At 48.5% G+C, this 25,748-nt stretch overlaps 1 protein-coding gene across 2 annotated transcripts in view; it reads left to right on the plus strand.

The window, feature by feature from the left end:
• The first annotated feature begins 6,937 nt into the window (after positions 1–6,937).
• The window catches only part of MRC2 (mannose receptor C-type 2), a 57,905-nt gene continuing 39,094 nt past the window's right edge, over positions 6,938–25,748 (plus strand). Inside the window, exon 1 of one of the 2 annotated variants that reach the window (XM_081270908.1) lies at positions 6,938–8,136. In XM_081270908.1, the coding sequence (XP_081127034.1) occupies positions 7,995–8,136 (142 nt within the window). In that variant the 5' untranslated portion in view covers positions 6,938–7,994. The remainder of the gene's footprint in view (positions 8,137–25,748) is intronic. The other variant, XM_081270909.1, reaches the window with a different exon arrangement.

Below are 25,748 nucleotides of genomic sequence, written 5' to 3' on the forward strand. Positions count from 1 at the left end.
GCAGTGAACAGGATAGGGATGGGCCAGCTAGTGGCTCAGATCCAGGAGTGGGCACCCAGGCCCACCCAGGAAGAGATGAAGTGTGGGAGAACCAGGGGAGGGATTTGGACCCTTCCATTGGGGGATGGGCAGCACTGAGAGGGGAATCCCCAGAAGAGCTGCATGCACCCCACTTCTGTGGCTGACCTGGCATACCAGCTGTCTTTTGGAGGAGTGTCCCCCTCCTGCTGTCTAGTCTTTCTTCCAGCTAAGATTAGCCATCAAGGAGCTCTTACATTTCTTAATTTAGAAAATAGCGCTCTTTAAACATAGTTATCTCTTAGAATCCTAGAGTTAGAAGCAAGCATTGACTTCTTCCAAGAAGGCAAAGTTTACAACTAGCTGGGCCCATCTTAGTGGTTTTCTTTCTGAGCATCTTTCCTGCCCTCCCTTACTTCATCACTCAAATTGCCCAAGCCATCTGTTTTCCTTTCTTAAGATAGAATCACTCAAAGGTTAAGAGTCTGAACTTTAAAATTATTGTTTGGGTTCAGATCCCACCTCTGCAAACTTGAGGGATATCTCCTCACTCTGGAGGAGTAAGGAGTAACGATAAGATAGGTAAAAGAGCCTGGCATATAAGAGGGGAATAAAAAATGTAATCTAAAGAGGATCACAAGTTCAAGCCCAGCCTCAGCGACTTAGTAAGACCTTGTCTTAAAATATTAGAAGAGGCCAGGATGTTGCTCAGTGGTTAAGTGCCTCTGGGTTCAATCTCCCGTATTTAAAACACACACGTACACACATACAAACACATACATACACCCGACCAAATGCAAGAGTTAGTTAATCCTGTACCCCCCCCCCCCCAGGTTCATGGGTTTTTGAGGTTCAGAACCTCCTACCCACCAGTGTGTCAGATGATACTTTGACCTGGGATAGGTAATTCAGACTTCCAGAAATGGCTCCTCCAACTTGAGATCCAACATGAATCTCTTCCTAGGTTAGTGGGTCTCCTCTTAACCTAGCTCCAAGACTGCTTCAGGCTGAGTCTGGGAGAAATATCCTTTAGGTAAGTGGTTCTCAGAATGACCAGCAGCATCAGCTCTACCAGGAAGCTTGTTAGAAGTGCAGTCTCAGGCCCCCACCCCACCCACTGATGAGAAACTAGAGGCCCTGCCAGCCTCACACTTCACATCTCCACCCAGTACATATTCCACAGAATAGAACTTCACTCACATGCAAACACTGACAGCTAGTTATGGGGCTTAGCTTTCTGGTGTCACCTCCAGGTGATGATAATGCAGGCTCACTTTTGAGAACACATCTAGGGATGGTCTAGGTGGGGTCACTAGACCCCAAATTCTTTTTTAACCAAATTCATGCCCTTTAGCATGCTAGGCAAGTGCTCTACTACTGAATTACACCCCCAGCCCTCGGGCCTCTTCTGAACTCACCCATCTGGAAGTCAGAGATGAGACCCTTTGTTGTCAGATATTGGCTGTCATGGTGGGGACCAACATTGAGAGCCTCTGACAATACACTCAAGAACCATTCCCTCCTTTGAGCAAAGATTCTTACCCTGGGCCTTCTCTTAAAATACACAATAACTCAATATTGGTATCTAACTGCTTCTGAACCTAAGGGGCAGCCTGGATTGGGGGGGGGGCGGTCTGTGTGTAAGGAGAACCTGGGGCTGGCCTGCCCCAGTTCTTGGGAGGAGTGGGGAGGAGAGAGTAATGGAGAGCTTGCAGGGAGGATAGGAGAGCTGAAGAGGAAGTGCTGCTAGTGAGCTTTGTGGGTGGGTTGGAGGAACCTGCCAGAGGCTGGGAAAACAGGCCGGCCTGGGAGCAGGTCTGAGACCTCTTGGGGGCAGGGAATACAAGAGTGCTATTGTGCTGGAGGAGCCCAGCAGGGGCCCAAGTCTGGCTACAGTCAGTGAAGGGTGTGTGTATGAGTGAGGTTCTGGGCAGGAGACCCCATGGTGTGAGGGTCAGAGGGCAGCTGGCTGGCTGGCTGACTTGGCCCCACCCCATTGGCCCTTGATCAGGCCTCCTGGGTGTGATGGGAAGTGTCCAGCCAGAGGACTCTGCAAATCTCAGCCCTGTTAGCCTCATGGAGAAGCCAGCAATGGTGGCCTCCTGTATAACTCCAGCAACTTAAGCTTCAGGAGGGGCAAAGGAAAGGGATTCAGCCTTCTGCTTTGCAAAGAAATTTCTTAGCTGTGTTGCTTCTTAGCCTAGGCATAGGCAAGGTAGAAGTATCTCATTGATTTTACAACCAGGAAACGGGCCCATGGAGGTTGGTGACAGTCAGTGGGTAGAGCTGCAGTGACTGGGAAGGGGACTGCAGGTTGAAAATTTTGTCAAGTGGATTCTCTTGAGTGCGATCTTTGGGGAGAGATGGTTGTGAATGAAGGTGGCTCTTGGATTGCCAGCAGAAGTTCTAGTTCTGCCCTAATTAGGCCAATCCTAATCCAATCATATTTTGCCCTAATCCTATCACTGGTCTCTCCTCTCCCTCCTGGCTAGTCGATGTTGGAAGTCTACTTTTAGGACCAGCCAGTCTGGACAGTATCCCTGTCCCTGAAGTGCAGGCTGTAAGTGAATTTAGATGAGAAAATGGGTGTGTGGCTTCATAGAACGTTAGTGCTGAAAGTTCCCCAAGATCATCTGCTTCTGTAGTCTATAGTTAGAAAGGTACAATCCTGCCCTACCTGTAGAAAATATATCTTCTGCTCTTAAGTGTCCTGGTTGGATAAGCAGGAATAGGTCAAGGTTGCCCAAGCCTCACCTGCCATCCTATGGTTACAGTGAGCCTAGGGCCTGGCTGAAGGACTCCAGGCAGTATGGCCTGCTGAAGTGTCTGTGAAGGGCAAGTAGAGCCCTCTGTGGGTGGGTGAGGGACCCTGGAGATGACATAAGGAAATGGGGTGGTGTGTTAGATGCAGTGCTTTGGTCAGGGACTCAGCAGGAATAGCTGGGGGGGAACGCAGCTGGTCCTCAATAGCAGTGTTCTTCAGATTTGTTGAATGGCAGCAACTCCATGATATACTTTACATCTCCACCCAGTACATATTCCACAGAATAGAACTTCACTCACATGCAATGCACTATGACATTTATGCTGGTCACCACCCTCTAGAAAGCTGGAAAACATTGCAAAGTCTCCAAGGTGCCCCATCTACTATTTGCTGTTCCACTGGGGGCTGGGAAAAGTTTGGCCAGCCTCTTGGGCTGGGTTAGGGATGGTGAGGTCAGCTGGATGCAGCCACCTGGCTCCTTTTTTTGGTCCAGGGCTCTACTCTGCCAGACGCCTAGGGAAGGCTGGCTCTATTCCTGCAAAACCACCCTTTGCTTTTATATCCTCTGGGCCACTGTTGCTGGGCCCAGTCTTGCTTCAGAGGTACAAGTACTGAGTCTTGAGCAAATCCCAACCCATCCGTCCTTCCTGAGCTGGAGAGATGGAGGCAGGGGACAGGCAGCAGCAAGGACGGCATCTTAAAGAAGGAAGGAGGTACAGAAGTTACCAGCCCAGCCAGAGCTGTGGCCAGAGGAAGTCCAGACTCCTGGCTCAGCCCCATCCCCAGCACAGGAACAGGCTTCGGAGGTACTGCAGCTCCAGATTGGAGAGGCCCTCACAAAGCAGAGTGATATAGTGTCCTTCACCTTCACTCGCACTCACTGGGTAGGGCAATAGAAAATTCTGGGACTACATCCCACTCTACTGTAGCTCATTCTTCAGCTCAACTCTGTGGTCCCCTCCGTTCCTTGCTATAGTGCCTCAGGCCAACTTTGCCCCTCTCGCTCCCAAGCAGAGACCAGAGCCAGTGATTATCTAAGAGACATTGGTTTTGTGGCCCCTGCTGAAGCCTGGGCTCCCAGTCCTTGAGCCCTCTTGATCTGAGCTTAACTCCAGGGCCCTGCTGACAGCTGACAACATTCCTGTGGCTCCTCTAAGTGGGATTTCATGCCCCATGTTCTTGGGAATCAGAGTCTGGACTCCTAGACCCCCTTCTTCCTGGAAGGCACTGTGAGGTATCCATCTGCAGCCCCTAGGGGAAAAAGCCAGAGTTGGGAGTCACTTTAAAAGTGTGTTCTTCAAATACAGGCCTTGTGTTGAAAGTGAGTGGACTACATTCAGAGGCCCTCCTGAGATGGAGAAGCCCTTCTAGGTGTTACCCATAAGAGGGAAAAGGGTAGGATCTAAGGAGAGTGGGCAGAGTTTTCTTCTCAAGTTCGATTTGTGGCCATAATGGGGTAGTCCAGTCAAGAAAAATCAGACCAACCACAAAACTCCACAGTGATGTGGAGGTGGGGGAAACAGACTTTCCCAAGGCTGCACAACCTGGAGCAGGCAGAGCCAAACTTGGATATTTGGGGCCATGTGAATCCTGAGTCTGCCGCCTTCTGGTGGAGCAGGTGGCTTGCCTGAGTAGAGCCCCATGGGCTTTCATTTGTGATACCGTAGCCAGGGAGCTGGTAGACAGGGTCATACCCCTTTCTCTAGTTGCCTCAGGCAGGAGCTGCCAAGTCTGTCTTTACAGCCTCCCACCCTGCCTGACCACCCAGCTGCCTTCTTCCTCCCTGCTTGTGCTCCCTTTTCCTCAGTTTGTGTTGTAGGCCTGGCCTGGAAGGGTGCTCTGCTCTCCCGGGTGCCCTCCAGTGGCAGAAGCTGCTAAGCCCCAGAACCAGAAAAGAGGACACTCATGCCAAGGAACCTACTAAGCACAGTGAGTACCCATACCCAAATGCATTCCTCAGAGGTTCCTGAGGCTCAGAAGGGAAGTGACTTGTTAAGGATGTGTGGCTAAGTGAATGGCAGAACAGGAACGCAGTGTGGTCTTGACTTCACTGCCCCAACTTGACCTGTTTGTGAATGTGGGGTTTTGTTTTGTTTTGTTTTGTTTATCAAGGCACAGTGAGCATGAAGATGCTTCTGCCTGGATTCATTTACACTTCAAGATACCATTTTTGCCCATAAACACTTGAGATGTTGGGACAGTGAGGGGAGGTTGTATTGTTCTTGGGACACCCAGTGTCCCAATCCTGATAAATCTGACCCATGCACATCTCAAAGGCAGTGGGGAGGGGGCAGGGAGAGGCAGGCTAGATGAAGGGACAGGATTTGAAGGGAAGTGCCCTGATGTTCAAATTGCAAAGGAAGACAGAAAACAAGGTTGCCCATTTACAAATAAGAATTATGAACTTGGAAAGAGCTAACAGTAAAGAGCTAAAGTAACTGTCACAAGGTGGGTAAATGGAACTCGGATTCTTAACTTGGGTCTGACTCCAAGTCTGCACTCCTTTTACTAAACTTAATGAAATCACAGACACACCACCCTGCCCCCTTGCCCCAGGGCCTGTGGAAAGCCATTTCTCAGTATTGATTCCACTACAGCAAGTATCATCTTGGCAAAAATCTCCTGCAACCAGTCAGAAACCTCACTAAGACGCAAGCATCTGGCCTGATGCCTGGTACCTCATAAGCCCTCAGTAAAGAGCATTCAGCTGAGCTTTCATGGGAGTAGGGGTGGGGGTGGGGGGCATGGGCACAGAGGATTCTGGCCTTTCTTGAAAACAGATAAGGATCTGGGTGCTGGGTTCCTCGAAAAATCCCCAGCCCTCACAACACACAAGGCTCCTGCAAACTGTGGCCATGTTCTGTTGACAACCAAGCCTGCCTAGGAGCTTTAAGAAGTAGGGAACTGGGCTGGATTCTCCACAGAATTGTCCAGATGTGGCCCTGCTCTCTGCCTTTCGAGCTCAAGATCAAAGGCAGATGGTGGCCGGAGTCCTGTGCTCAGATAGATGATGAGCAGTGAGGAACACTGGTGCGCTGCAGCAGGAAGTGCCCCCTTCTGCAGAGACTGGAACAGGGCCTCAGTGGCTTGAACTGACCTCTGTCCTGGCCCATGCAGTGCTCGTTCATGCTTCTCAGCCCTTGAGCAGAATCTTCTCTGCCTGGAATGTGGCAAAAATTTCATCTACTTTTCCTTACCAAATGGAGCTGGTAGGGCTGTGGCTGTGCCTGCCCATCTGTGTCTCCCGGCAGCTGGCACAGGGGAGCAGCACACGCTCAGTGACTGTGGGGGACAGGAACAAGCCCACCTCTTGCTGGACAAATAGTGGACCGCGTGCTGGCAAGTGGTGGACTCCCTGGAGCCACATCACAGTCCAGTGATGTCAGGGAGTTGGCTTCTGCCCTGTCAGTGGGCGAATGCCAAAACCTATTCAGGCTGGTCAAGAAGCGGGGATCCAGCCCCATTCCAGAAGTATCCTGAGTTTGTGCTCTTCAGACAGGGAGAGGGTGGCTCAGCTGAAGATGGCAAATCCTCAAATCTCTTGCAGATACAGGGCTGGTAGAGGAAAGACCAAGAGGAGGATCTTGGAGGCAGCCCCAGCACAGCCATTCGGGTGCAGGGCCCTGGGGGTCACAGGACATGCCACACCAAGAAGACACATCCCAAGGGGCATTGAAGAAGCAGTTTCCAGAAGGCCACCTGGCCTTGTCAGGGCTGCCCAAGCTAGCCATGTAGCCAGGGGTTTTTTGGTGTGGCTGCTGACTGTCTTTCAGGACCAGAGTGTGGCTAGTGGAGCCTTTCCAAGACACTGTAGGGGGCTTTGGTGGGTGCAGCCTTTGGGGCATGCAATCACTGATCTGATTATTTGCCAAGAAAATCAGCTGGCACAGATGGGAGGAGCTAAGTGATGGAAAAAAAGAAAAGCCCAACTTGTTTGTTCCAAAAAAGTACCACGGTGGACAGCCCAGGAAAACAATAAAATTTATATTACAGTTTCATAGTGTATTTATTTGATTACTTGGGGTGGGAGAACGTGAGTCTCCTTTGCATTTAGGATCCCCATCCAAATGTCTCAGTTCTGCTCTTAGCCCAGGGATCACAGGCGATTTTTCTAGGGTTGCTCAGGGAATATGAGTAGACCTGGGGCTGGCCTCCAACCCCTGACTCCCAATCCAGTGCTCTGCGCTGCAGCGGCCTGTTGCGTAATACTGAATAACTGGATTGTCTTCCTGGTTTATGAAATTTCCATTTGGTCCTTTGCTACCGGCCAGTTGGTGGGAGTGATGCCGGTCTTCTGGGACATCAAGTGGACAGATTTTCTCCAGGTTTCTGGATGCAGCTCCAACCGGCAAAGGCGCTACATTTCTATTCGGCCAGTGACAATAACACAGGGGTCACATAAATGCTAAAACAGGACGGGCAATAACTGTTGGCTTTCGGACTTAACTGGGGCCCTGACTTCCCCTCCCCCATTCTTCGCCCTGGTGGCGGGACCCAGGGCTCCGCCCCTTCTCCAGACCGCGGGAGGGGTGGTCCTAGGCAAAGAAGCAACGGATGCTTGGCTGCTAGAAATTTTGGCAGAAGGAGGCGGGATGGAGGGGGTGCTGGCGGCTTGGTGTGGCCGGGATGGAGTGGGTGCTGGCGGCCTGGTCTAGCCACCTGGGTCAGCCACTCGCCCCCGCCCTCGGCTGGCCGGGCTTCGCAGCCCAGGTCCCGCCACGCGGTGAAGTTTGCGGAAAGTTTTGCAGTTGCTTCCCCGCCCGCGCCAGTTGGGGAGTTGTGACGCAGCGTCTGGGGCTCCAGGCCGGGACAGAAAAGAGAGGGAAGGCGCGGCGGGGAGAGATTAGGAAACCGGGAGAAAAAGAACGCACGCCGGGGTCCTCCTTGACCGCGCGGATCCTCCTCCCCCTTCTCTGCCTCCTGACGCTTTCTCTGCAGCCTGGTCCCCAGCCCCAACGCCTCCTCCCCTTCCCCTCCCACGCTGCCCGCTTCCCTTCCCCTCTGCCCCTCCAACCCTCCTCCCGAGTTCTGCGCTCCTCCCTCCGCCCTCCCTCCGCCCGGCCTGCCTCTTCCCTCCTCCTCCCCGGGAGGCATCACTTCGTCCCAACCCGGAGGAGGACGCGAGCCTCTCAGCCACCTCAGCCATCGCCAGGGCTGCCACCGCGCACCGCCCCCTGCGCCCTTGGTCCCGCGTCCACTGAGCGCCGCGGGGATGGGGCCCATCCTTCAGTTCCCCGCACGCTGGCCTCGTCACCTGCTGCGATGCGTCCTGCTCCTGGGGGGCCTGCACCTCAACCCTCCCGGGGCCACCGCCGTCGCCGCCGCCGCCGCCGCCGCCGCCGCCGCCCTCCCGGGTAAGGCGCTGCCAACTTGGCCAACTTCGGGGGCCGGGCGCGGGAAACGGGCCTCTCCAGACTTTTCCCTCCTTTCCCCACTCTTTTCCCCAGAAGCGTGTGTGCGTGTGCCTGTGTGTGTGACTGGGTTTTTAAAAATCGTCTCGGCTTTTCTGCGAGCGGGGGAGGAGAGGGGAGGAGGAGCGCGCTTGGAGGTGGGGGAGGACCTGAGTGGAACCAGATGTGGCGGGCGGCGGGGGAGGGGAGCCGGGGGCGCCGCCTGGGAGAAGGCGGGCTGCGGGACCCCCGCCCGGCCTCCCGGACCACCCGGCCGGCCCTGCGCGCCCGGGGAACCAGGGGCTCGGCCCAGCGGTCCCCAGCGAGTCCCTCGCCCTGTCCCAGGACTGGTGCGCTACTGGGGTCCCGCACCATCCGGGCTCAAGGGTTCTTTCGCTCGTCTCGCGTCTCGGGCGGGGAGGGGGCTGTTTATCTTTTCTTGTCCACACTTGGTCTTCAAGGACGGCTTGTGGCATGCGGCATCCCCACGCTCCGGTCGAGCTCTGTGGGGACAGTTTTATGCCATGAAGATGAAACGACAGACTGGGTGCCTGTGTGTGAGTGTGTGTGTGAGTGTGTGTGTGTGTGTGTGTGTGTGTGTGTGTGAGAGAGAGAGAGAGAGAGAGAGAGAGAGAGAGAGATGCTGTTTGGGCGGCCCTGGCCAAGCAGGGGCCCCTCCAGAGTGGACAGATCTTGAACAGCAAAAGAGCTGCTAAAGATGCCAAAACTCGACCAACAGAAAACCAACCAAACAAACCCCCAAATGGTACCCTTGTCTTCCTGCTGCTTTTTCAAGGGTGATAGCAAAATATGGGGATAGACAGATCCATCGCCAAGAATATGGGAGTTAAAGGAAAAGATCCACATCTTGGGGGCTGACAGGAGTGAAAGGCGCTGGGTGCTGGGACCAACTCTTGCTTCCCATTTAATTCGGGGTTGGGGTGAGTGAAAGGGGACAGTCAGAGCAGTGAATGCAGTTCTGTGCAAGGACCAGACAGCCCCTGGAAAGCCTGAAGCCTCTGGCCTGGCCTGGTGTACCATGGGCATCCAAGACTCACATGTGCCCAGGAGAAGGAAAGGCGGGCCAGGGCGACCCACATTCTCACCAGGAAGAGTCCCTCCTGAATTCCAGACCAACCTGGAGTTGCAGGCTGGACAAACACAAAGCACACAGAGCACAGGCCTCCCTGCACTCCTTCCTGAGCCTCACTCCTCTGTGAAGGAGCAGTGGGAGGGAGGAGGAAGAGGATGGCCATTCCCAGAGCCCCGGCCCTTGTGTAAAGCCAAGCCCTGGGAGAGTGGTGGCCAGAGTGCTGACTCGGCCTTTTCCCCCAGGGAGCTTTGGGCAGAGGGAGCTGGAGGTGCCTGCTGAGGGGCCCAGTCAGGGAGAACAAGGAGGCCAGGAGTGGGTCCCCTTGCCTCCTGACTGGCTTCTGGTCCTCCATGCTGTCCCCAAAACTGTGCCCCTGTACCACAGTACCCACAGCCTCAGAGGTTAGGCTGCAAGGATCACTCCACCAGAGGAAGCCCAGGTCTGGGAGGACATGGGTGGGAGGGACGGGGGTTCCCACTGGAGCAGTTGAGCAGGAAGTGAATGAAGTTGCGGCCAAACTTTCTTGTTGCCTCTGTACACATCTCCCCCCTCTGCCTGGGGTGCTTTTGACCCCACCCTGCCAACTGCCATTTGTCCCTCCTCTGGGAAGCCTGTGCAGAGCTTCCTGGCTGAATTCCTTCCCGAAGAGCCCTCATCTTTCTTACCTGATGAATCAGGTGAGCCCCGGGAGAAATCCACCAGCATTGGGAGCCCCAGGAAATGCTGTGGGAGGTGGTTTGCTTGGCAGTCCAGCGTGGTGGTGAAAACGCCCCAGGGAGGGGCTATGTGGGCGGTTTCCTGACCACCAACAGGGAGCCTTTTGGGGCCAAGGGGTTTCAGGGCCTTCTTGGTGTGCAGTGACAGGGTCCATCTTTTTTCCACCCCTGAGAGTGCCCCACAGAGCTTGTTTCTGGAGGTGTCCTCTGAGTTAATTGATGTATTACTGCACTTTTGGAGCATTCAGTTTGCTCAGCACTGAGCCAGGGACTTCGGGAGGGAGGGAGAGAAGAGTGTAAGATGCATCCCTTGTGGGAGAATGAAACGGAAAACATTTAACAGGATGGGGAGGTGGGATTCCACTGGTGGGTGCCTGCTCATGGCTCACAGCCATGCTAAAAGGCTCAGGGTGCCATTTCTCATTTAATTCTGAAGACACCCAAGGAGACAGGTATTGTTAGACCCTTTTTGCAGAGGAGGAAATGGAGACGAAGAGGGATCTGATAGTTTATTTGAGTCATGCAACTAGGAAGTGAAAGGCTGGGGCAGGAGTGCTTAATGGCTAGAGCCAGAGAGAGAAAGAGCTCTCTTCAAGGAGTGAGGCTCTCTAGAGAGAGGTCGGGTGGGCCAGGCTTTGCAGAGCAGGGAGAGGAGCAGAGGGGAGACCAGAAAGGTGGCCCGGGCTCTCCTGGGGATAATGTGGAAGCTTGCTGGGCTCCTGAAAGAAACTGGCCAGGTTCCTGGGAGGCCAAAATGGGGAGGCAACTTGCAGGCTGGCTGTGGGAACTCTGGAGAAGCGCTGGCAGTTTTGGAACAGAAGATTGGAAAGGGGGATCTGCTCTCCTAGTTGTGAAATGAGAAGACCTTGAGGAATCCTCCCATGAGGAAGGACATTGGTCCAAAGGACAGGGAGGGATGTTACTTCTAAGAGCAATCGGGTGGCAAGCCTCTGGTACTTGCAGCTGCCGCCAGAGCCAGCCAGAAAAGCTCCCCACACCTCCAGCTGGCTCCCCCCAGGAATCAGAGTTCAGAGCCTTCTTCTTTCCCCGAAAAACTCACTTTTCCTTGCTGTAGCTGCTGGCCCTCGGTGAGCTGCCAGGGCCTGGGGTGCCCCATCTCACTGTGCTTGCAATGGATCCCTGCTCTCCCCTGGATAGAGGTGTGGGAGGAGGAAGCCTGGGTTTGGGTGTCCATTTGCTCAGACCAGAGAAGTCTTGGCTCTCCAATCCCACATGATCCCGTGACTTGGTCAGATGAGATGAGAATGCTGTGAACTTCCCAGGAGAGTCTTCATTTGAATCCACCATTGATTTATGCATTAAAAAGGAGAGATGAGGCCGGGCACCATAGCACATGCCTGTAGTCCCAGTGACTCCGGAGGCGGACGCAGGAGGATCATGAGTTCAAAGCCAGACTCAGCAACTTAGGCCCTAAGAAACTCAGTGAGACCCTCTCTTTAAATGAAATACAAAAAAGGGCTGGGGTTGGGCACAGTGGCGCACGCCTGTAATCCCAGCAGCTCAGGAGTCTGAGACAGGAGGATCTCAAGTTCAAAGCCAGCCTCAGCAACCACAAGGCACTAAGCAACTCAGTAAGACCCTGTCTCTAAATAAAATACACAATAGGGCTGGGATGTGACTCAGTGGTCTAGTACCCCTGAGTTCAATCCCCGATACCAAAAGAAAAAAAAAAAAATGGAGGTATGACCACAGCAGTGGAGGCCCAGACGGGCCTAGTGCTTTCCAGCAGCTGCTCCTCACCTCTCACAGCCCCATGAGCGTCTCTTGCCCTTTATGCCCTGAGAGTCAAGAGTTGAGCAGTGACTTTGCTCATGACCACACCATTAGAAAGTGGGAAAAATGGGATTCCAATGCAGGTGAGGCCAGAGAGGCTGAACCCTTTAGTATCAGATCAGATGAAGCCCCGGGGCATATGTTAGGGAAGGCTGGAAATTTTCTCTGTAGCTCCAAGTCCTCTAGGACACCCTCTCCTGTGTCCTTCTGAGAGGGATCCTGAGGAGGAGGGTGGAGTGAGCAGCCCTGAGTTACAGGGCAACTGTTTGGGCATTTTGCTCCCCCATGTCCCAGTGGGCCCAGGACTCAGGGATCTTGCCCCCTCAGTGTGCTCAGGGTCACTGTAGTGCCCCTTCCGAGGTGATGTCAATAAACAAGTACAGAGTTAGGGACTCACGGTTCCCCAGCCTGGCACCCCTTAGGTCAGAGGGTCACAAGCTCATTCATTTGTTCAGTGTGTTTACTGAGACTGTGCAGTGCTGACAGATGGTCAAGGCCTGTCCCTCCTTTGAGCCTACCAACCCCTGCAGTTCCAGTGGGGGTCCCTGGACTTGGAGGGCCAGGCATTGCTGACAGGAAGTGTGTCTTCCTGTTTAGTCCTGCATGGGATGGGAGGACCCCTTTCCCAGAATTAGGTCCTATAAGTCTGGTTGGGGTGGGCCACTGGAGTGGTGACACAGCTCTTGGAACCCAACCTGGGCACTGCAAATCCTAGGTACTCCTCAGCTAGGGGATGAGTCAGTAAACAGCAGGCCAGTAGAAGGCTGTAAGGTGGCATCTGCTGCCTAGGCCAATCCCAGGGTCAGCCTGCCACAGCCTCTTAGGAAACAGATGGAGTTGGTCCAGCTCTGGTTCATTCCTGCCCTTCTTCCTCTCCTGGGAACTCTGTCCCTTCTCCCAGGCCCTTGGCACTGCACCCTTCTAGCACAGACCCTCCCACTCGTTCTGCTGGGTCCACACTTTCTGCCCACCCCAGCCTTGCCTCTTCCCCCCTGTAGCCCTCTGAGTGTGCATTCTGTTCTCCTGCGTTGTTGCAGGAAGAAGCTGAAACCTCGGCCCCTGCGCCTTTGCTCCCTTCGGCACCCTCTGCCCTGTCCTGCCTGGCCCTCCTCCTGCACCACCAGGCCTTTGCCCTCATGCTCCCTTGGCCTGCAGGCCCTCCTCTCCCTTCTCCCTGGCTACCACTGACCTTTCCTTCAGGATTCTAGGATCCTGAGGACACTCAGGGGTCCTGGTCATTACCTCTTGTGTTCCCCTGAATTGCAGGAAGACAAACACACAGACATCACCCACAGTGACAAATCCCAGAATGGGACTGAGGGCTCTTTTCTCAGGGCTCATCTCAAAAAGAAGTGGTGAAACACATCTATGGGGGGCTGGGTCCTTCTAAAGGGAAATGAAGGAAACAGAGTTCCCCAGGCTTCCCTGTTGTCCCCAAGGTGTTGGGAGGGTAGTGTGAAGTGGCTATCACTGACGGGTCCTCTTTCCTGTAGACTGAGGCAGGAGTAGGAGTGTGGCTGGCGTGTTCCTCTCCATAAATAGGGGCAGGATTCAAGGGACCAAGATTAATGCCACTCATCAGCTGTGGGACCTCAGGTAGAGGCTCAAGTGTCTTCATTTAGGACACTTATGGGAACAATAATGTTCCCCTTGTAGGGTTCCTGTGAGAATTACAAACAAATGAGATAAGTATGTCTGAAAGATGTAGCCAGTACAATACTAGGCACAGAATCATTTCTTAGGAAATAATATTAAATTATTGCCATTTTTATTATTATTAGGAAGAGAGACTATCAACATAGAGGGACTCAAATATGACCAAACACATACTCAATGTACAAAGTCCTAACTGTAACTAATTTGGGGGGCAGTACTGGGTGTTGGACCCAGGGGTGCTCTTCCACTGATCTACATCTCCAGCCCTTTTTATTTTTATTTATTTTTATTTTTTGGTAGTGGGGAATGAATTCAGGGGTACTTAACCACTGAGCCACATCCCCAGCCCTATTTTGTATTTTATTTAGAGACAGGGTCTCACTGAGTTACTTAGGGCCTCACTAAGTTGTGAAGGCTGGTCTCAAACTTGAGATCCTCCTGCCTCAGCCTCCCAAGTAGCTGGATAACAGGTGTGTGCCACTGCACCCAGCTGATGGACATTCTGTCCTCTAGTTCTTGTGATGCCGTTTGCATCCATGGTTTCTCCCTCCAGCTTCCTCTCCATCCTCAGTCCAGAGCTGCCATTGCTGCCTAGTTCATGATCCTAAAAGGCAGCTTTATAAGTTTTAAACTTGTTGAATGAATTCAAAGCCTTTCTCAGCCAGGCTTCTGCCCGCCAAACCCACTTTTTTTTTTTTTTTTTTTTTTGGTACCAAGTGCTTAACCACTGTGCCATATCCACAGCCCTTTTTTTCCTTTTTTTGGGGGGGAGGGTGCCATGGATTGAATTCAGGGGCACTTGACCACCAAGCCTCACCCCCAGCCCTATTTAGTATTTTATTTAGAGACAGGGTCTCACTGAATTGCTTTGCGCCTCACCTTTGCTGAGGCTGGCTTTGAACTCACGATCCTCCTGCATCAGCCTCCTGAGCTGCTGGGATGACAGGCGTGCACCACCACGCCCAGCAGATCCTCCCTTTCTTTTCAACCCCTTGCATGAGTCTTAACTGAGTTACTTGCTGTTACCCACAGTGCCCCATGTGCTGTCCAGTGAAGCCTCTGTGCCTGTTTTTTCCCCTTCCAGAAGCACCAGCTTCCCACAGGTCTGTCTCTGCACCCTGGCCTTCCCTTACAGAGGCCTCACCTGGCTCACACCTGAGCAGTCACACTGGAGGATGCCCAGCTGGAAGGAGTCTTTCTCTCCTGAGCTCCTCAAGCTCCTCCCTGGAGAGGCCACTTCCTCCCTTTCTGAATTAAAAGCACTGCCTGAGCAGGGGCTTTTTTTTTTTTTTTTTTTTTTGTGGAGAGTGCCTGGGATCAAACCCAGGGCTTCCGGCATACTATGCTTCACCCCGAGCTACATCCCCAGACCCTGGGCAGGACCTTTTAATCCCTACACCACAGGTTCAGTACCCTTGGCATGGTGGCATCTAGTAAATATTTGTTGAGATGGAAAAACAAAAATAAAGCAGACAAGAGTTCCAAATAAGTTTTTTTTTGTTTTGTTTTGTTTTGTTTGGTTTTTGTTGTTGTTTTTAAATAGAAAGGCAATGAGGAGAGTTGACCTTTCAAGTTTTAGATGGTGTCCCAATCATGGAAAACACATGGCATTGAGTTAAAATAAACAGTAGATAAAGTCCAATGGACTAGAAGAAATTCCAGAAGTAGATTTAAACTGATATAAAAACTCAATGTGCTATATACAAAAACAACAGTCTAATGGAAAAAGAAATCTTTTTTTTCTTTTTTTAAATTAATTTTTATTTATATATGACAGCAGAATGCATTACAATTCATATTACACATATAGGGAAAGAGAAATCTTTACTTTTAAATATTATTGAGACAACTGGTCTACAATTAGAAAACTTGAGGAGTGGTGTGGTTCAGTTTTGCAACTTGAGCTTAATGTTTGTGTGAGGCTCTCGGTTCGTCCCCAGCACCGAAAAAAGAATTTAATTTCAAGTTACAGCTGATCACACTTGAGGAAATTCAGCTGTCATATGTTGCATAGAAGGTGCAAAGATCCCAAGAAATTAAATACTTAAATACTTAAACTAGTAAGAACAGATGGGTGCGGTGGCGAATGCCTGTAATCCCAGCGGCTCGGAAGGCTGGGGCAGAGGATTGTGAGTTTAAAGCCAACCTCAGCAAAAGCAAGGCTCTAATCAACTCAGTAAGACTTTGTCTCTAAATAAAATACAAAATAGGGCTGGGGATGTGGCTCAGTGGTTGAGTGCCCAAGTTCAATTCCCAGTAACCACCCCCGCCCCCCCCAAAAAAAAAATAGTAAAAACAGAAAAACGAATCTTAGCAGAACTGTTTGGAAATCAGTAGATATAACTAGGGCACTGTAAATTAGTTCAGTTTTCAAGATTCGATCTCTTGGGCGAAATATAACCGATTTGCAAGATTTTATATCCTTTGAATTCATAATTCCACTTTAGAGAATTTATAAGGCATTAATCTGAAAGAGGAAAAATATGTTCATAAAAGTGCTATTCATAGCAGCAAAACAAACTGGAAACTACACGATGGAGAATTTAAGTGATAGCCTAAGTGGCAAATAGATGACTAATGTCAGAGCATGAAATAAGTCCAAGAAAGGTCCCATGACGACAGGGCAATCTTATAAAATGAAATGCACACAGTTCAACCAAGGCACATGCCCAGTCCTGGCGCCCCTGTGCTCGTCCGTTAGTGGACTCTTTTCCTTGGTCCTGTTTTCTCCCTGACCACTGACAACTGCCAGGCATGGTGTTTGGTGCCGAGAGTGCCACGTGAACTAGCCAGGCCAGGTTCCTGCCCTCCTGCTGCACCTTGTCTTCTGAGAGCCAACCCTCCAAAATCTACAAGAAACTAGTCAAATGTTCACCGATTTCATTTTTAGGTGCAATTTTAAGTTCCCTCAAAGAGAAGCCATAGGTGGGCTCTGAAATCTCAGAGCTGGAAACAGGAATCTGTCAGACAGCAAAGAGAACAAGTCAGACCAGCCTGGCCGGGAGGAACCGCCTGATAGGAAACGGCTCTGCTGTCACTCTGGTCCCTGAGTACGGAGTGTTGGCATGACCCCAGAGGTGCTCAACCTCATTTCTGAAGGACTCAAGGAGCATTGGTGGTTTGGAAATAGCTTTGAAGCCCTGTTTGTAATAGCAGAACAAAGCCAAAATGAAGAATGTACATCAAAAGAAATTCGGACACATAAATTATAGACACCTGATGAAATGCAATGCAGGAGTCAAAGAGTGAACCTCAGCTGCATGCACCAACTTGAGCGACTCTTAAAGATATGACATCAGGCCAGGAAAACAATCCCAGAGGATTATATATAAGACAATACTCTTTCTCAATCATTGAAAAAGGTTAAAAAAAAAACCCCAAGCAACGGATAGTCTTCACCCAGAAGCACAACTGTTAACATTTTGCCACATTTACCTTAATATTTGTGTGTGTGTGTGTGTGTGTGTGTAGGGGTAGGTATCTAATAAAACTCTGAAAGTTAGTTGTACACATGACATTTCATACCTTTTAAACCATGTATCAACTAAAAATATTCTCCTACATAACCTAATACCAAAATCACACCCAAACCAGGTGTCGTATCGCACACCTATAATCCCAGCAGCTCCGGAGGCTGAAGCAGGAGAATTGCAAGTTCAAGGCCAGCCTCAGTAATTTAGTGAGGCCCTAAGCAACTTGGCGAGACCCTGTCTCTAAATAAAATACAAAAAAGGGCTGAGGATGTGGCTCAGAGGTTAAGTGCCCCTGGGTTCAATCCCCAGTATCTCGCCTCCCCTTGCAAAAATAAAACACCCAAGAGATATTTTGGATATATATATATATTTTTTTTTTCCTTTTTGTACTGGGATTGGGCAGGGGCCACTTTACCACTGAGCTACATTACCAGCTCTTTTTATTGTTTGAGACAAAGTCTCAAACTCAGCTGGGACAGGAGGATGAAAAGTTCAAAGTCAGCCTCAGTAACTTGTAAGACCCTCAATAATTTAGTGAGATCCTGTCTCAAAATTAAAAAAAAAATTAAAATTAGGATTGGGGAAGGACTGCTGGGTTCAATTCCCAGTATCCACCCCCCCCCAAAAAAAATCAAAAAACAGCTTGGCCTTTTTTTCCTTTTTATTTGTTTGTTTGTTTTTACAGGGGCTTATAGGGGCACTGGGGATTGAACCCAAAGGTACTTTACCACTAAGCCACATCCCCAGTCCTTCTTATTTTGTTAAGGACCTCACTAAGTTGTTGAGACTGGCCTCATCCTTGTGATCCTTCTGCTTGTATACAAAGTATATTCACACCATTCGTGTCTTCTTCACACATGTACTTAGGGTAGTGATGTCCATCTCATTCCACCATTTTTTTTAACCCCCTTGCCCCCTCCCTCCCACTCCCTCCCCTTTGCCCTATCTGAGTACAGCCTCCTTATATCAGAGAAAACATTCAGCATTTGGTTTTTTGGGATTGACTAACTTCACTTTGCATTATATTCTCCAACTCCTTCCATTTACCTGCAAATGCCATGATTTTATTCTCTTTTAATGCTGAGTAATATTCCATTGTGTGTGTATATCACACTTTCTTTATCCATTCATTACTGAAGGGCATCTAGGTTGGTACCACAGTTTAGCTATTGTGTGTTGTGAGCAGCATTACTCTTAATAGGCAAAACTAAAACTTAGCCCCAAACTGAAAACTACTCAAATGGCCATCAAGAGTAGAACAGATGAATTATGGGATCTTCACACAATTGAATATCATACCATAGAGCAATGAGAATGAATAATTTATAAACACCTATGACAGAATGGATGAAGCTCACAAATACATTGAGCCAGATGCCAGTTCATAGTATATGACCCCCATCTGTATAAAATACCATAAATCCAACAAAACTGATCTGTGTTATTCATAGAAGATTGGTTACCCTTAGTAGGAGAACTGTCACTAGTGACCAAAGAGGGTCCAAATAAAATTTTAAAAGGACGTCAAACAGGGGAAAGAAATCTATAATTTACATGGCAACTAGCTCATATAAACTAATAAGAAACCTCCAGTAATTTTTAGGCACCTATATCCAAATAGGTAACAATATAAAGATTATGAACAGAATTCAGGAAGAACAAATACAATGTCCAATAAGCCTACACAAAATGTTTTAAATTACCAGCCATCAAAAACTGAAGCAAAAGAAAAAAAAAACTAAAGCAATTTACCATTTTTTACTTCTCACAATATTTCCAAGATTGATGTAATAATATAGATGCTTTTCAAGTTATGATGGGGTTTTGTCCTAAGAAATCCATTGTAAATTGAAAATGTAAGTCACAATGTATTTAAGAAGCCCGCCTGTAATCCCAGTGGTTTGGGAGGCTGAGGTAGGAGAATCACAGGTTCAAAACCAGTCTCAGCAATTTAGCAAGGACCTAAGCAAGACCCTATCCAACATAAAAATTTTTTAAAAGGGCTGGAATGTAGCTTAGTGGTTAAGCAACCTTGGGTCAATCCCCAGTTTTAAATACACACACACACACACACACCTAACTCTCCAAACATCATAGCTTAGCCTCACAGTACACTCTGACTATGGTTTGTTTCCTTTAGTGATGGACTGGTGGGGAGCTGTGGTTCACTGCTTATTGTTTTATCTACTGGCTCAGCAGACTGGCAGGGTCTGTTTTAATGAGGGCTGCTGATGTGGACCAATCAAGCTCTTTCTTTATGCTTTGGATGTAATAAGCCAATCACAAGTGCATCATTTCACTTCCTGTTTAAGAGGAGTGGTCTCACCTGGTAGTTTTTGTTTGTTTGTTTTGGGTACCAGGGATTGAACTCACTCGACCACCAAGCCTCATCCCCAGCCCTATGTTGTATTTTAGAGACAAGGTCTCACTGAGTTGCTTAGTGCCTCGCTGTTGCTGAGGCTTTGAACTCGCAATCCTTCTGTCTCAGCCTCCCAAGCCACTGGGATTACAAGCATAAGCCACAGCGCCCCGCTCTCAGCTGGTAGTTTTGACTTGGCCATTGGAAAGAGGAAGCACTTTGGGTAGGCGTCTGCTTTGGAGGCCCCAGCCTTTGCTAGGGGTAAGGGTAAAACTAACTAAGGAAGGGCTGCTGTGGTTGAGGCTGTGAGGAACAGAAACGGGTATTTTAACCCAGAAGAAGTTGCTATGGTTAAAGCATCAGAGAGTAGCAAGTCACAGGATGTTCTCCTGACCTGATGTCTCCTTTCAGGTTGGCATGAGGTCCCCCTACTCTACTTTCTTTCCCCAAGGCCCTTATTTAATGCATTGCCTAAAGGAGATCTGTCAGGCCTTGCTCTCCAGTCACGTGACTGCAGCCACGCCTCCGTCCTGCCCTAAAACCATCCTGGAATTGGTCCAAGTGTGCAGCACGTGACTCCACTCCACGTAGAGCCTCAGAGCCACCCTGGGAGGGGACCCTCTCCTTTACAGTCCCTCAGTTGTTTTTAAACCTTTTGCAGGCTTAAACACCTCAGAGGGGTTTCCCAGAAGACGCACTCAAGGCCCACACCAGCAAAAGGTGGCTGTGTGGCTGCAGTCCGCCGCCTGCCCCCTTCTCCACCAACGGCCCACCCAATACAGCCTCTTGCTCCTTTATCTGTGAAAAGAAGGAATTAGTGTGATCATTCAATCACAGAAAAGGAGCTTCAGCCAGAGTCTCAACCGGGATCACGTAGGGAGTGAGAGAGCAGGGGCTGCAGTCAGGGATGGACATGCAGTTTCCTGCATGGTCCTCCACAAATATTAATTATTTATAATCATTATAAATAATATACTATTAATGTCAACAAACATTTGTGAACTTACTGCTTAATCCAAGACAGAACTTTGCAATACTTCAATAATTCAATTCTTAGGGACTCAGGATGTACCTCAGTGGTAATGTGTTTGTCTAGCATGCACCAGGCCCTGGATTTGGTCCCCAGCATCACAAAATAAGTAAATAATGACATTTTAATTTGTGGTATATAATACAAATACTGAAAAACAGACACATCACAAGTGTTCAGCTCTCTATATTTTCCCAAACTGAACACACAAGTGTGTGGCCAATGGTTTGATCCAGACAAAAATTACAGTGTCTAAACTGCTTGTAAACATTCTCCAAAGGTTTGTTGTGAACAGTTAGTAATTCCTCATGAACTGTCTGATTATGACCTTCCTGGTTTGTCTAATCCGGGCTTAACATCTTAGAATGATCGTGGTCTCTGTGTCTTTCTCATTTTTGTGACCTTCTTGCCATATTTGCTGCAGGTACTTTTCCCCTTTGTTGTTCATTTTAAAATCTTATTTGGGAAACATCTTTTTTATCTTCCATCTTTCTCCATAACTTTGGCCTTTTTGTTAAGTTTTGCAAAGCGCTAAGAGGTAAGACAGGTTTACCCCAGCCTCCGGTCGCCAGACTGGGTTTGTACTTTCCATCATTACCCCCTAAAGGAGCCACTTTCTCTGTTGGACTAGTGCTTTTCCCCTCCCCCAGCTTAACATCCATGGAACTGCACTTAGTCAACTGGAGGGAGGCTGCAAAAAGACAAAAATAAAGAAATAAAATTTAAAGCCTGAAAAATAAACATATAAATGTTTTCAAGATAAGAATACATTTATATGATTATGAAAATGATACCTACTTAAAAAATACAATTCAAACAATAGAAGAAAGTTACCCACACCTCCAAAAAAATGCAAGGTAAACATTCCTAATCCAAAAAATAATATATATATGAAATCTGAAATGCTCCAAAATCTGAAATTTTTTGAGCACTGACATAATGCCATTGTGGAAAATTCCACACATAACCTCATGTGAGGGGTCGCAGTCAAAACAGAGGCTTTCTAAAAATACTGCCAAAAATTTATGAAACACAAATGTATTTTGCATTTAGACTTGGGTCCCATTCCCAAGATATTTCATTATGTAATATATGCAAATATTCCAAAATCCTGAAAAACCAAAAATCTGAAATGCTTCCAGTCCCAAGTATTTTGGATAAGGGATACTCAACCTGTGCCTGAAATTTCAGCACTAACTAAGAAACAATCACTATTAACATTTTGGAGAATAGCCTTCCAGATTGCCTCTCCTCTCCCTCCCTTTGTCTTTTCCTATAAAAAAAACTTAACATAGAGGTTTCATGTTTCTTTTGTTGATTTGTAATCCATGTATTTCCACTCAACGTTTCTCTGGACTGTAGGATTCTGTTGTCTGGACATACATAACTTGCCCTTTGGACTTTTAGGTTATGTCTCATTCTCATGGTTGTAATCATCCTGTATGTTTCCTGGCAGGCTGAAGCCCTGAAGATTGGCAGGGATCCTAATGCAGGATGGGAAAGTGGTTTGACCTGACTCAATACTTGTGAACTGCCCCAGCTCTTTTGGGTGCTGGGTATTGAACTCAGGGCTTCAAGCATGCTAAGCATGTACTTACCACTGAGCTATAGTGGTAAGTATATCATTAGTATGATCATTCAATCACAGAAAAGGCCTGTGCTACCTTACCCAGCCTACGAGAGTCTCAACTGGGATCACGTAGTGAGTGAGAGAGCAGGGGCTGCAGTCAGGGATGGACATGCAGTTTCCTGCATGGTCTTCCACAAATATTAATTATTTATAATCATTATAAATAATATATTATTGATGTCAACAAACATTTGTGAACTTACTTCTTAATCCAAGACAGAACTTTGCAATACTTCTAGCTTTTTGTTGACAGTGACTTGGCCAGGATTGAGTCACTGATCTCATGTACCTTTAGGTCCTCCTCAGAGCCTCTGGGTTCACTTCTCCCCTCCCTCTTTCCCCTTAGTTGTAGAACTCTGCACAGATGGGCAAAACCCACATAGATGAAGTTTGAAACAAAAGTTAGACACATGTACAGATTATTTTTAATGACAGAAAATACAAAGAAAATAAAAACACACAGCCATCCCATGAATCAGCGATTACCAGTGTTAACACTTGGGGGTGCACAGTAGTCTGTAACTCTTGCTTGCCTCAGAACTGCTGGGGACTCTTCTTTATAATCCAGACATCCGCTCTCCCTGAGATGCTAATTTGATAGGGTTGAGGTGGACTTGGGTACCGGCATTGTAAACAAGCTCCCCAGGTGCTTTGGACACTCAAGTTTAAAAACATGAATGCAGGGCTGGGGATCTAGTTCAGTGTACTCAGTGGACACTATATTGTTGGACTTTGGTTTTCCCACAAATCATTGCTATTAAAATTATGCTGTATAGTTAAATCTTGGTAGAAATTCTTTTTTTAAAAAATATTTATTTTTTAGTTATCTGCGGACACAACATCTTTGTTTGTATGTGGTGCTGAGGATTGAACCCAGGCCGCACGCATGCCAGGCGAGCGCGCTACCGCCTGAGCCACATCCCCAGTCCTTGGTAGAAATTCTTAATTATTTCCTTAAGTTAAATTGCTAAGAAGTGAATTCTGGGGTCAAAGAGTTTGTGCTATTAAAAGCTTTTGATAAATGCTGCCAAATTCTCCTGCAAAAGAGCCACCCTACTTGGGCTCTTACTCCCATGAGCTCACTCTGCATGGAACAGTGCGCTGTGGCCTTCCCACCCACGAGCTCAGCCATCCTCCAGACCCCCAGGGGCAGTGCCAGGCACAGCTCCTGGCACCTGCAAAGTGCTCAGTAATTATTATGTGTGATAAACATGAGGAACATTTTCTCCACTGATGAAATGATGACTCTGAGGGATGGAGGGGTCAGATGACTTGGTTAAGAGCAGGAATTCAAACCCAACTTTAAATCCAGAGTCTAACAACTCCATTGGTATATTTTTTGTTTGTTTGTTTGTTTGGTCAGGTTTTTTTAGGTGCTGGTGGGATGGAACCCAGGGACACCCTTCCACAGAGCTGCATCCTAAACCCTTTAAATTCTTTCTTTATATCTTTTTTTTTCTTTTTTTCCTCCCCACCCCCTACTTTTTTTTGTTTTTCAGTGCTGAAATTGAATATAGGGGTCATGCATGCTAGGCATAACACGCTACCACTGAGCTACATCCCCAACCCTTTTTATTTTTTATTTTGAAACAAGGTCTCACTAAACTGCCCAGTCTGGCCTTGAACCTGGGATCATCCTGCCTCAGGCTATCAGGTCACTGGGATTAGAGGTGTATGCTGAAATGCCCAGCTAATTTTTAATTAACATTAGGGAGGAAAAGAGATGGTTGTAAGAGCGGAACTTTCTCTTATATGATCCTGAAAAGATATAGAGAAAAAAAATCAGGAAAAGGAAGTGAAAAGCTGGTGAAAGAGAAATAACTTGGGTGAAACCCTCAACTACATTCCCAGGTCAAGTCTGGTATGTTATTGTAGGTCCTGGTGACGTCAAAATGGTGGTGTTGGTGGTCGGGTGCCCTGTGAGTGATCCTCTATGGCTGACCAGGGCAAAGCATGTTCAACGTACCACTTACTGAGCACCTAGTTGGGTCCTGTGGAAATATAGTGAGATTTGGTTCCTTTGAATACCTTAAAATCCTTCCTCCAATTCCCCTGCCTCAGTTTTATTTACTCAAGTAACATTATAATATAAAAGTTACCCATAAATACCAACTTCCTCACACAACAGATAATTTCATGTTTACTTTATTCCCACCCACACATCGTCCATGTGTAGATGTGTTTTTTTTTTAATTTTTTAATTTTTTTAGATGTTGGTGGACCTTTATTTTATTCATTTATTTCTATGTGGTGCTGAGAATCGAACCCAGCGCCTCTCACATGCTAGGCAAGCGCCCCACCACTGAGCCACAATCCCAGCCCTAGATGTGGTTTTAAAGGAGTCTGCAATCTACACATAGAACACGGGCAGCCTCCGCACCTTCCCTAGTCCTACACAGTTCAGTGTGCATATACTGAGCACCTGATGTATGCTCAGCACTGGGGAGACAAAGCTCTGGAACTGATGGAGACACAGACCCCTAAAAGAATCAGTATTCCTGTAGATCTCCCCAGCAACCCAAACGGAGGCAGTGTGTGTGTGTGGCGGGGGGGTTCACTTCATAATTCAGCTCACAGATAAGAAAACAGTGAGCCCCTCAGGTCATTTAAATTGTAAAAGGTAGACCTGGAACCTGGGCTCCCAGGCCGGATCTGCCCCCTTGCTGCCTGAGTCCCAGTGAAGGTTCCACGCAGACTCCTGTCCCTGCATCTGCCCAGCTGAGGGGTGTGGGTGCTGCCCCACCTCCTTCCACATGCTCCCTTCCAGCTGCCTGTTGTGTGACCTCATCTTCTTAGGGCTGCCCTTGGAGTTGCTTTCTTCATAACCAGTATGTGGCCGGGAGGGAGCACGCCCCATGAGCCTGGCCCTCAGAAATCACCCCCTTTTCCCCACACACCCTCCTTTTCTCTTTGTATCTCCCTTTCCAGGGAGACCTGAGGAGAAGTCTAGAAGTTCAAAGAAACAAGTACTAGTTTCAAGGGACTAGGCACCCACGGGAATAGGGGGAGAGGACTGCACATCTGGACATGGGTTTATTTTTCTTTTAATTCTTCTGAAGAGCAGTTTAAACACTTGAGTCCTTGGCCTTATTTCCTCTTATCGTTTCTTTTATCCAAATTGCAGTGTCTGCTAAGCATGGTTCCCAGGCTTTCTGCTGTGAAACACAAACAGATCCTCTTGCTTAAATATCAAGGAGCAATGGCAGCCTGCTCTTACTGAGTGTTCACCAGGTACAGGGGTCTCATCTTCTCCCTTAATCCTCCCAGAAACCCTGGAGTTGTATCTTATTAGTGTCCGCCCTTCATCAAAGCTTGCAGAAGTGAGGCAGTCCCAGAACTCAAGAGTCCACGCCTGGATTTGAACCTGGGTAGGTCCAAATTCCAGAGCTGCTCTCCCAAGACCTCCATTGAAGTACCTTACAGAGAAGGTAGGGGCAACGTCCCCGACGCCCCAAACTTGCAAAGGTCAGCAAGTGTTTGATCTTTGGCGATGGTGTAAGAAAGAACCTTAAGGCTCCTAAACAAAAAAGATTCTAAATTCGTATGACTTTCTACAGTGCCACGCTTTTTCCAAAAGCGTGCTGTGCTTTTGGAACCAAACAAATCGTCCTTGAAGTCAGGGAAGGAATTTGCCAGTTGAGTAAAGCAAAAAGCTCATTATGAGACGTGTCATGTTTCCTTAGTCATATTGTAGTGCTTTTCAAACATGTCTCATGAAAGGAATGCAGCGTGTCACAGGCACACCATGGGTACAGGGCAGTGAACCCCTCCACCCCACTCTACTGTGTGTGCATGTGTGTGTGTTTTAAAATAGCTGTAGCCCTC

This window comes from Spermophilus citellus (assembly GCF_964194105.1).
Source record: "Spermophilus citellus genome assembly, chromosome: 17".
In the NCBI taxonomy this organism is placed as follows: Eukaryota; Metazoa; Chordata; class Mammalia; order Rodentia; family Sciuridae; genus Spermophilus; species Spermophilus citellus.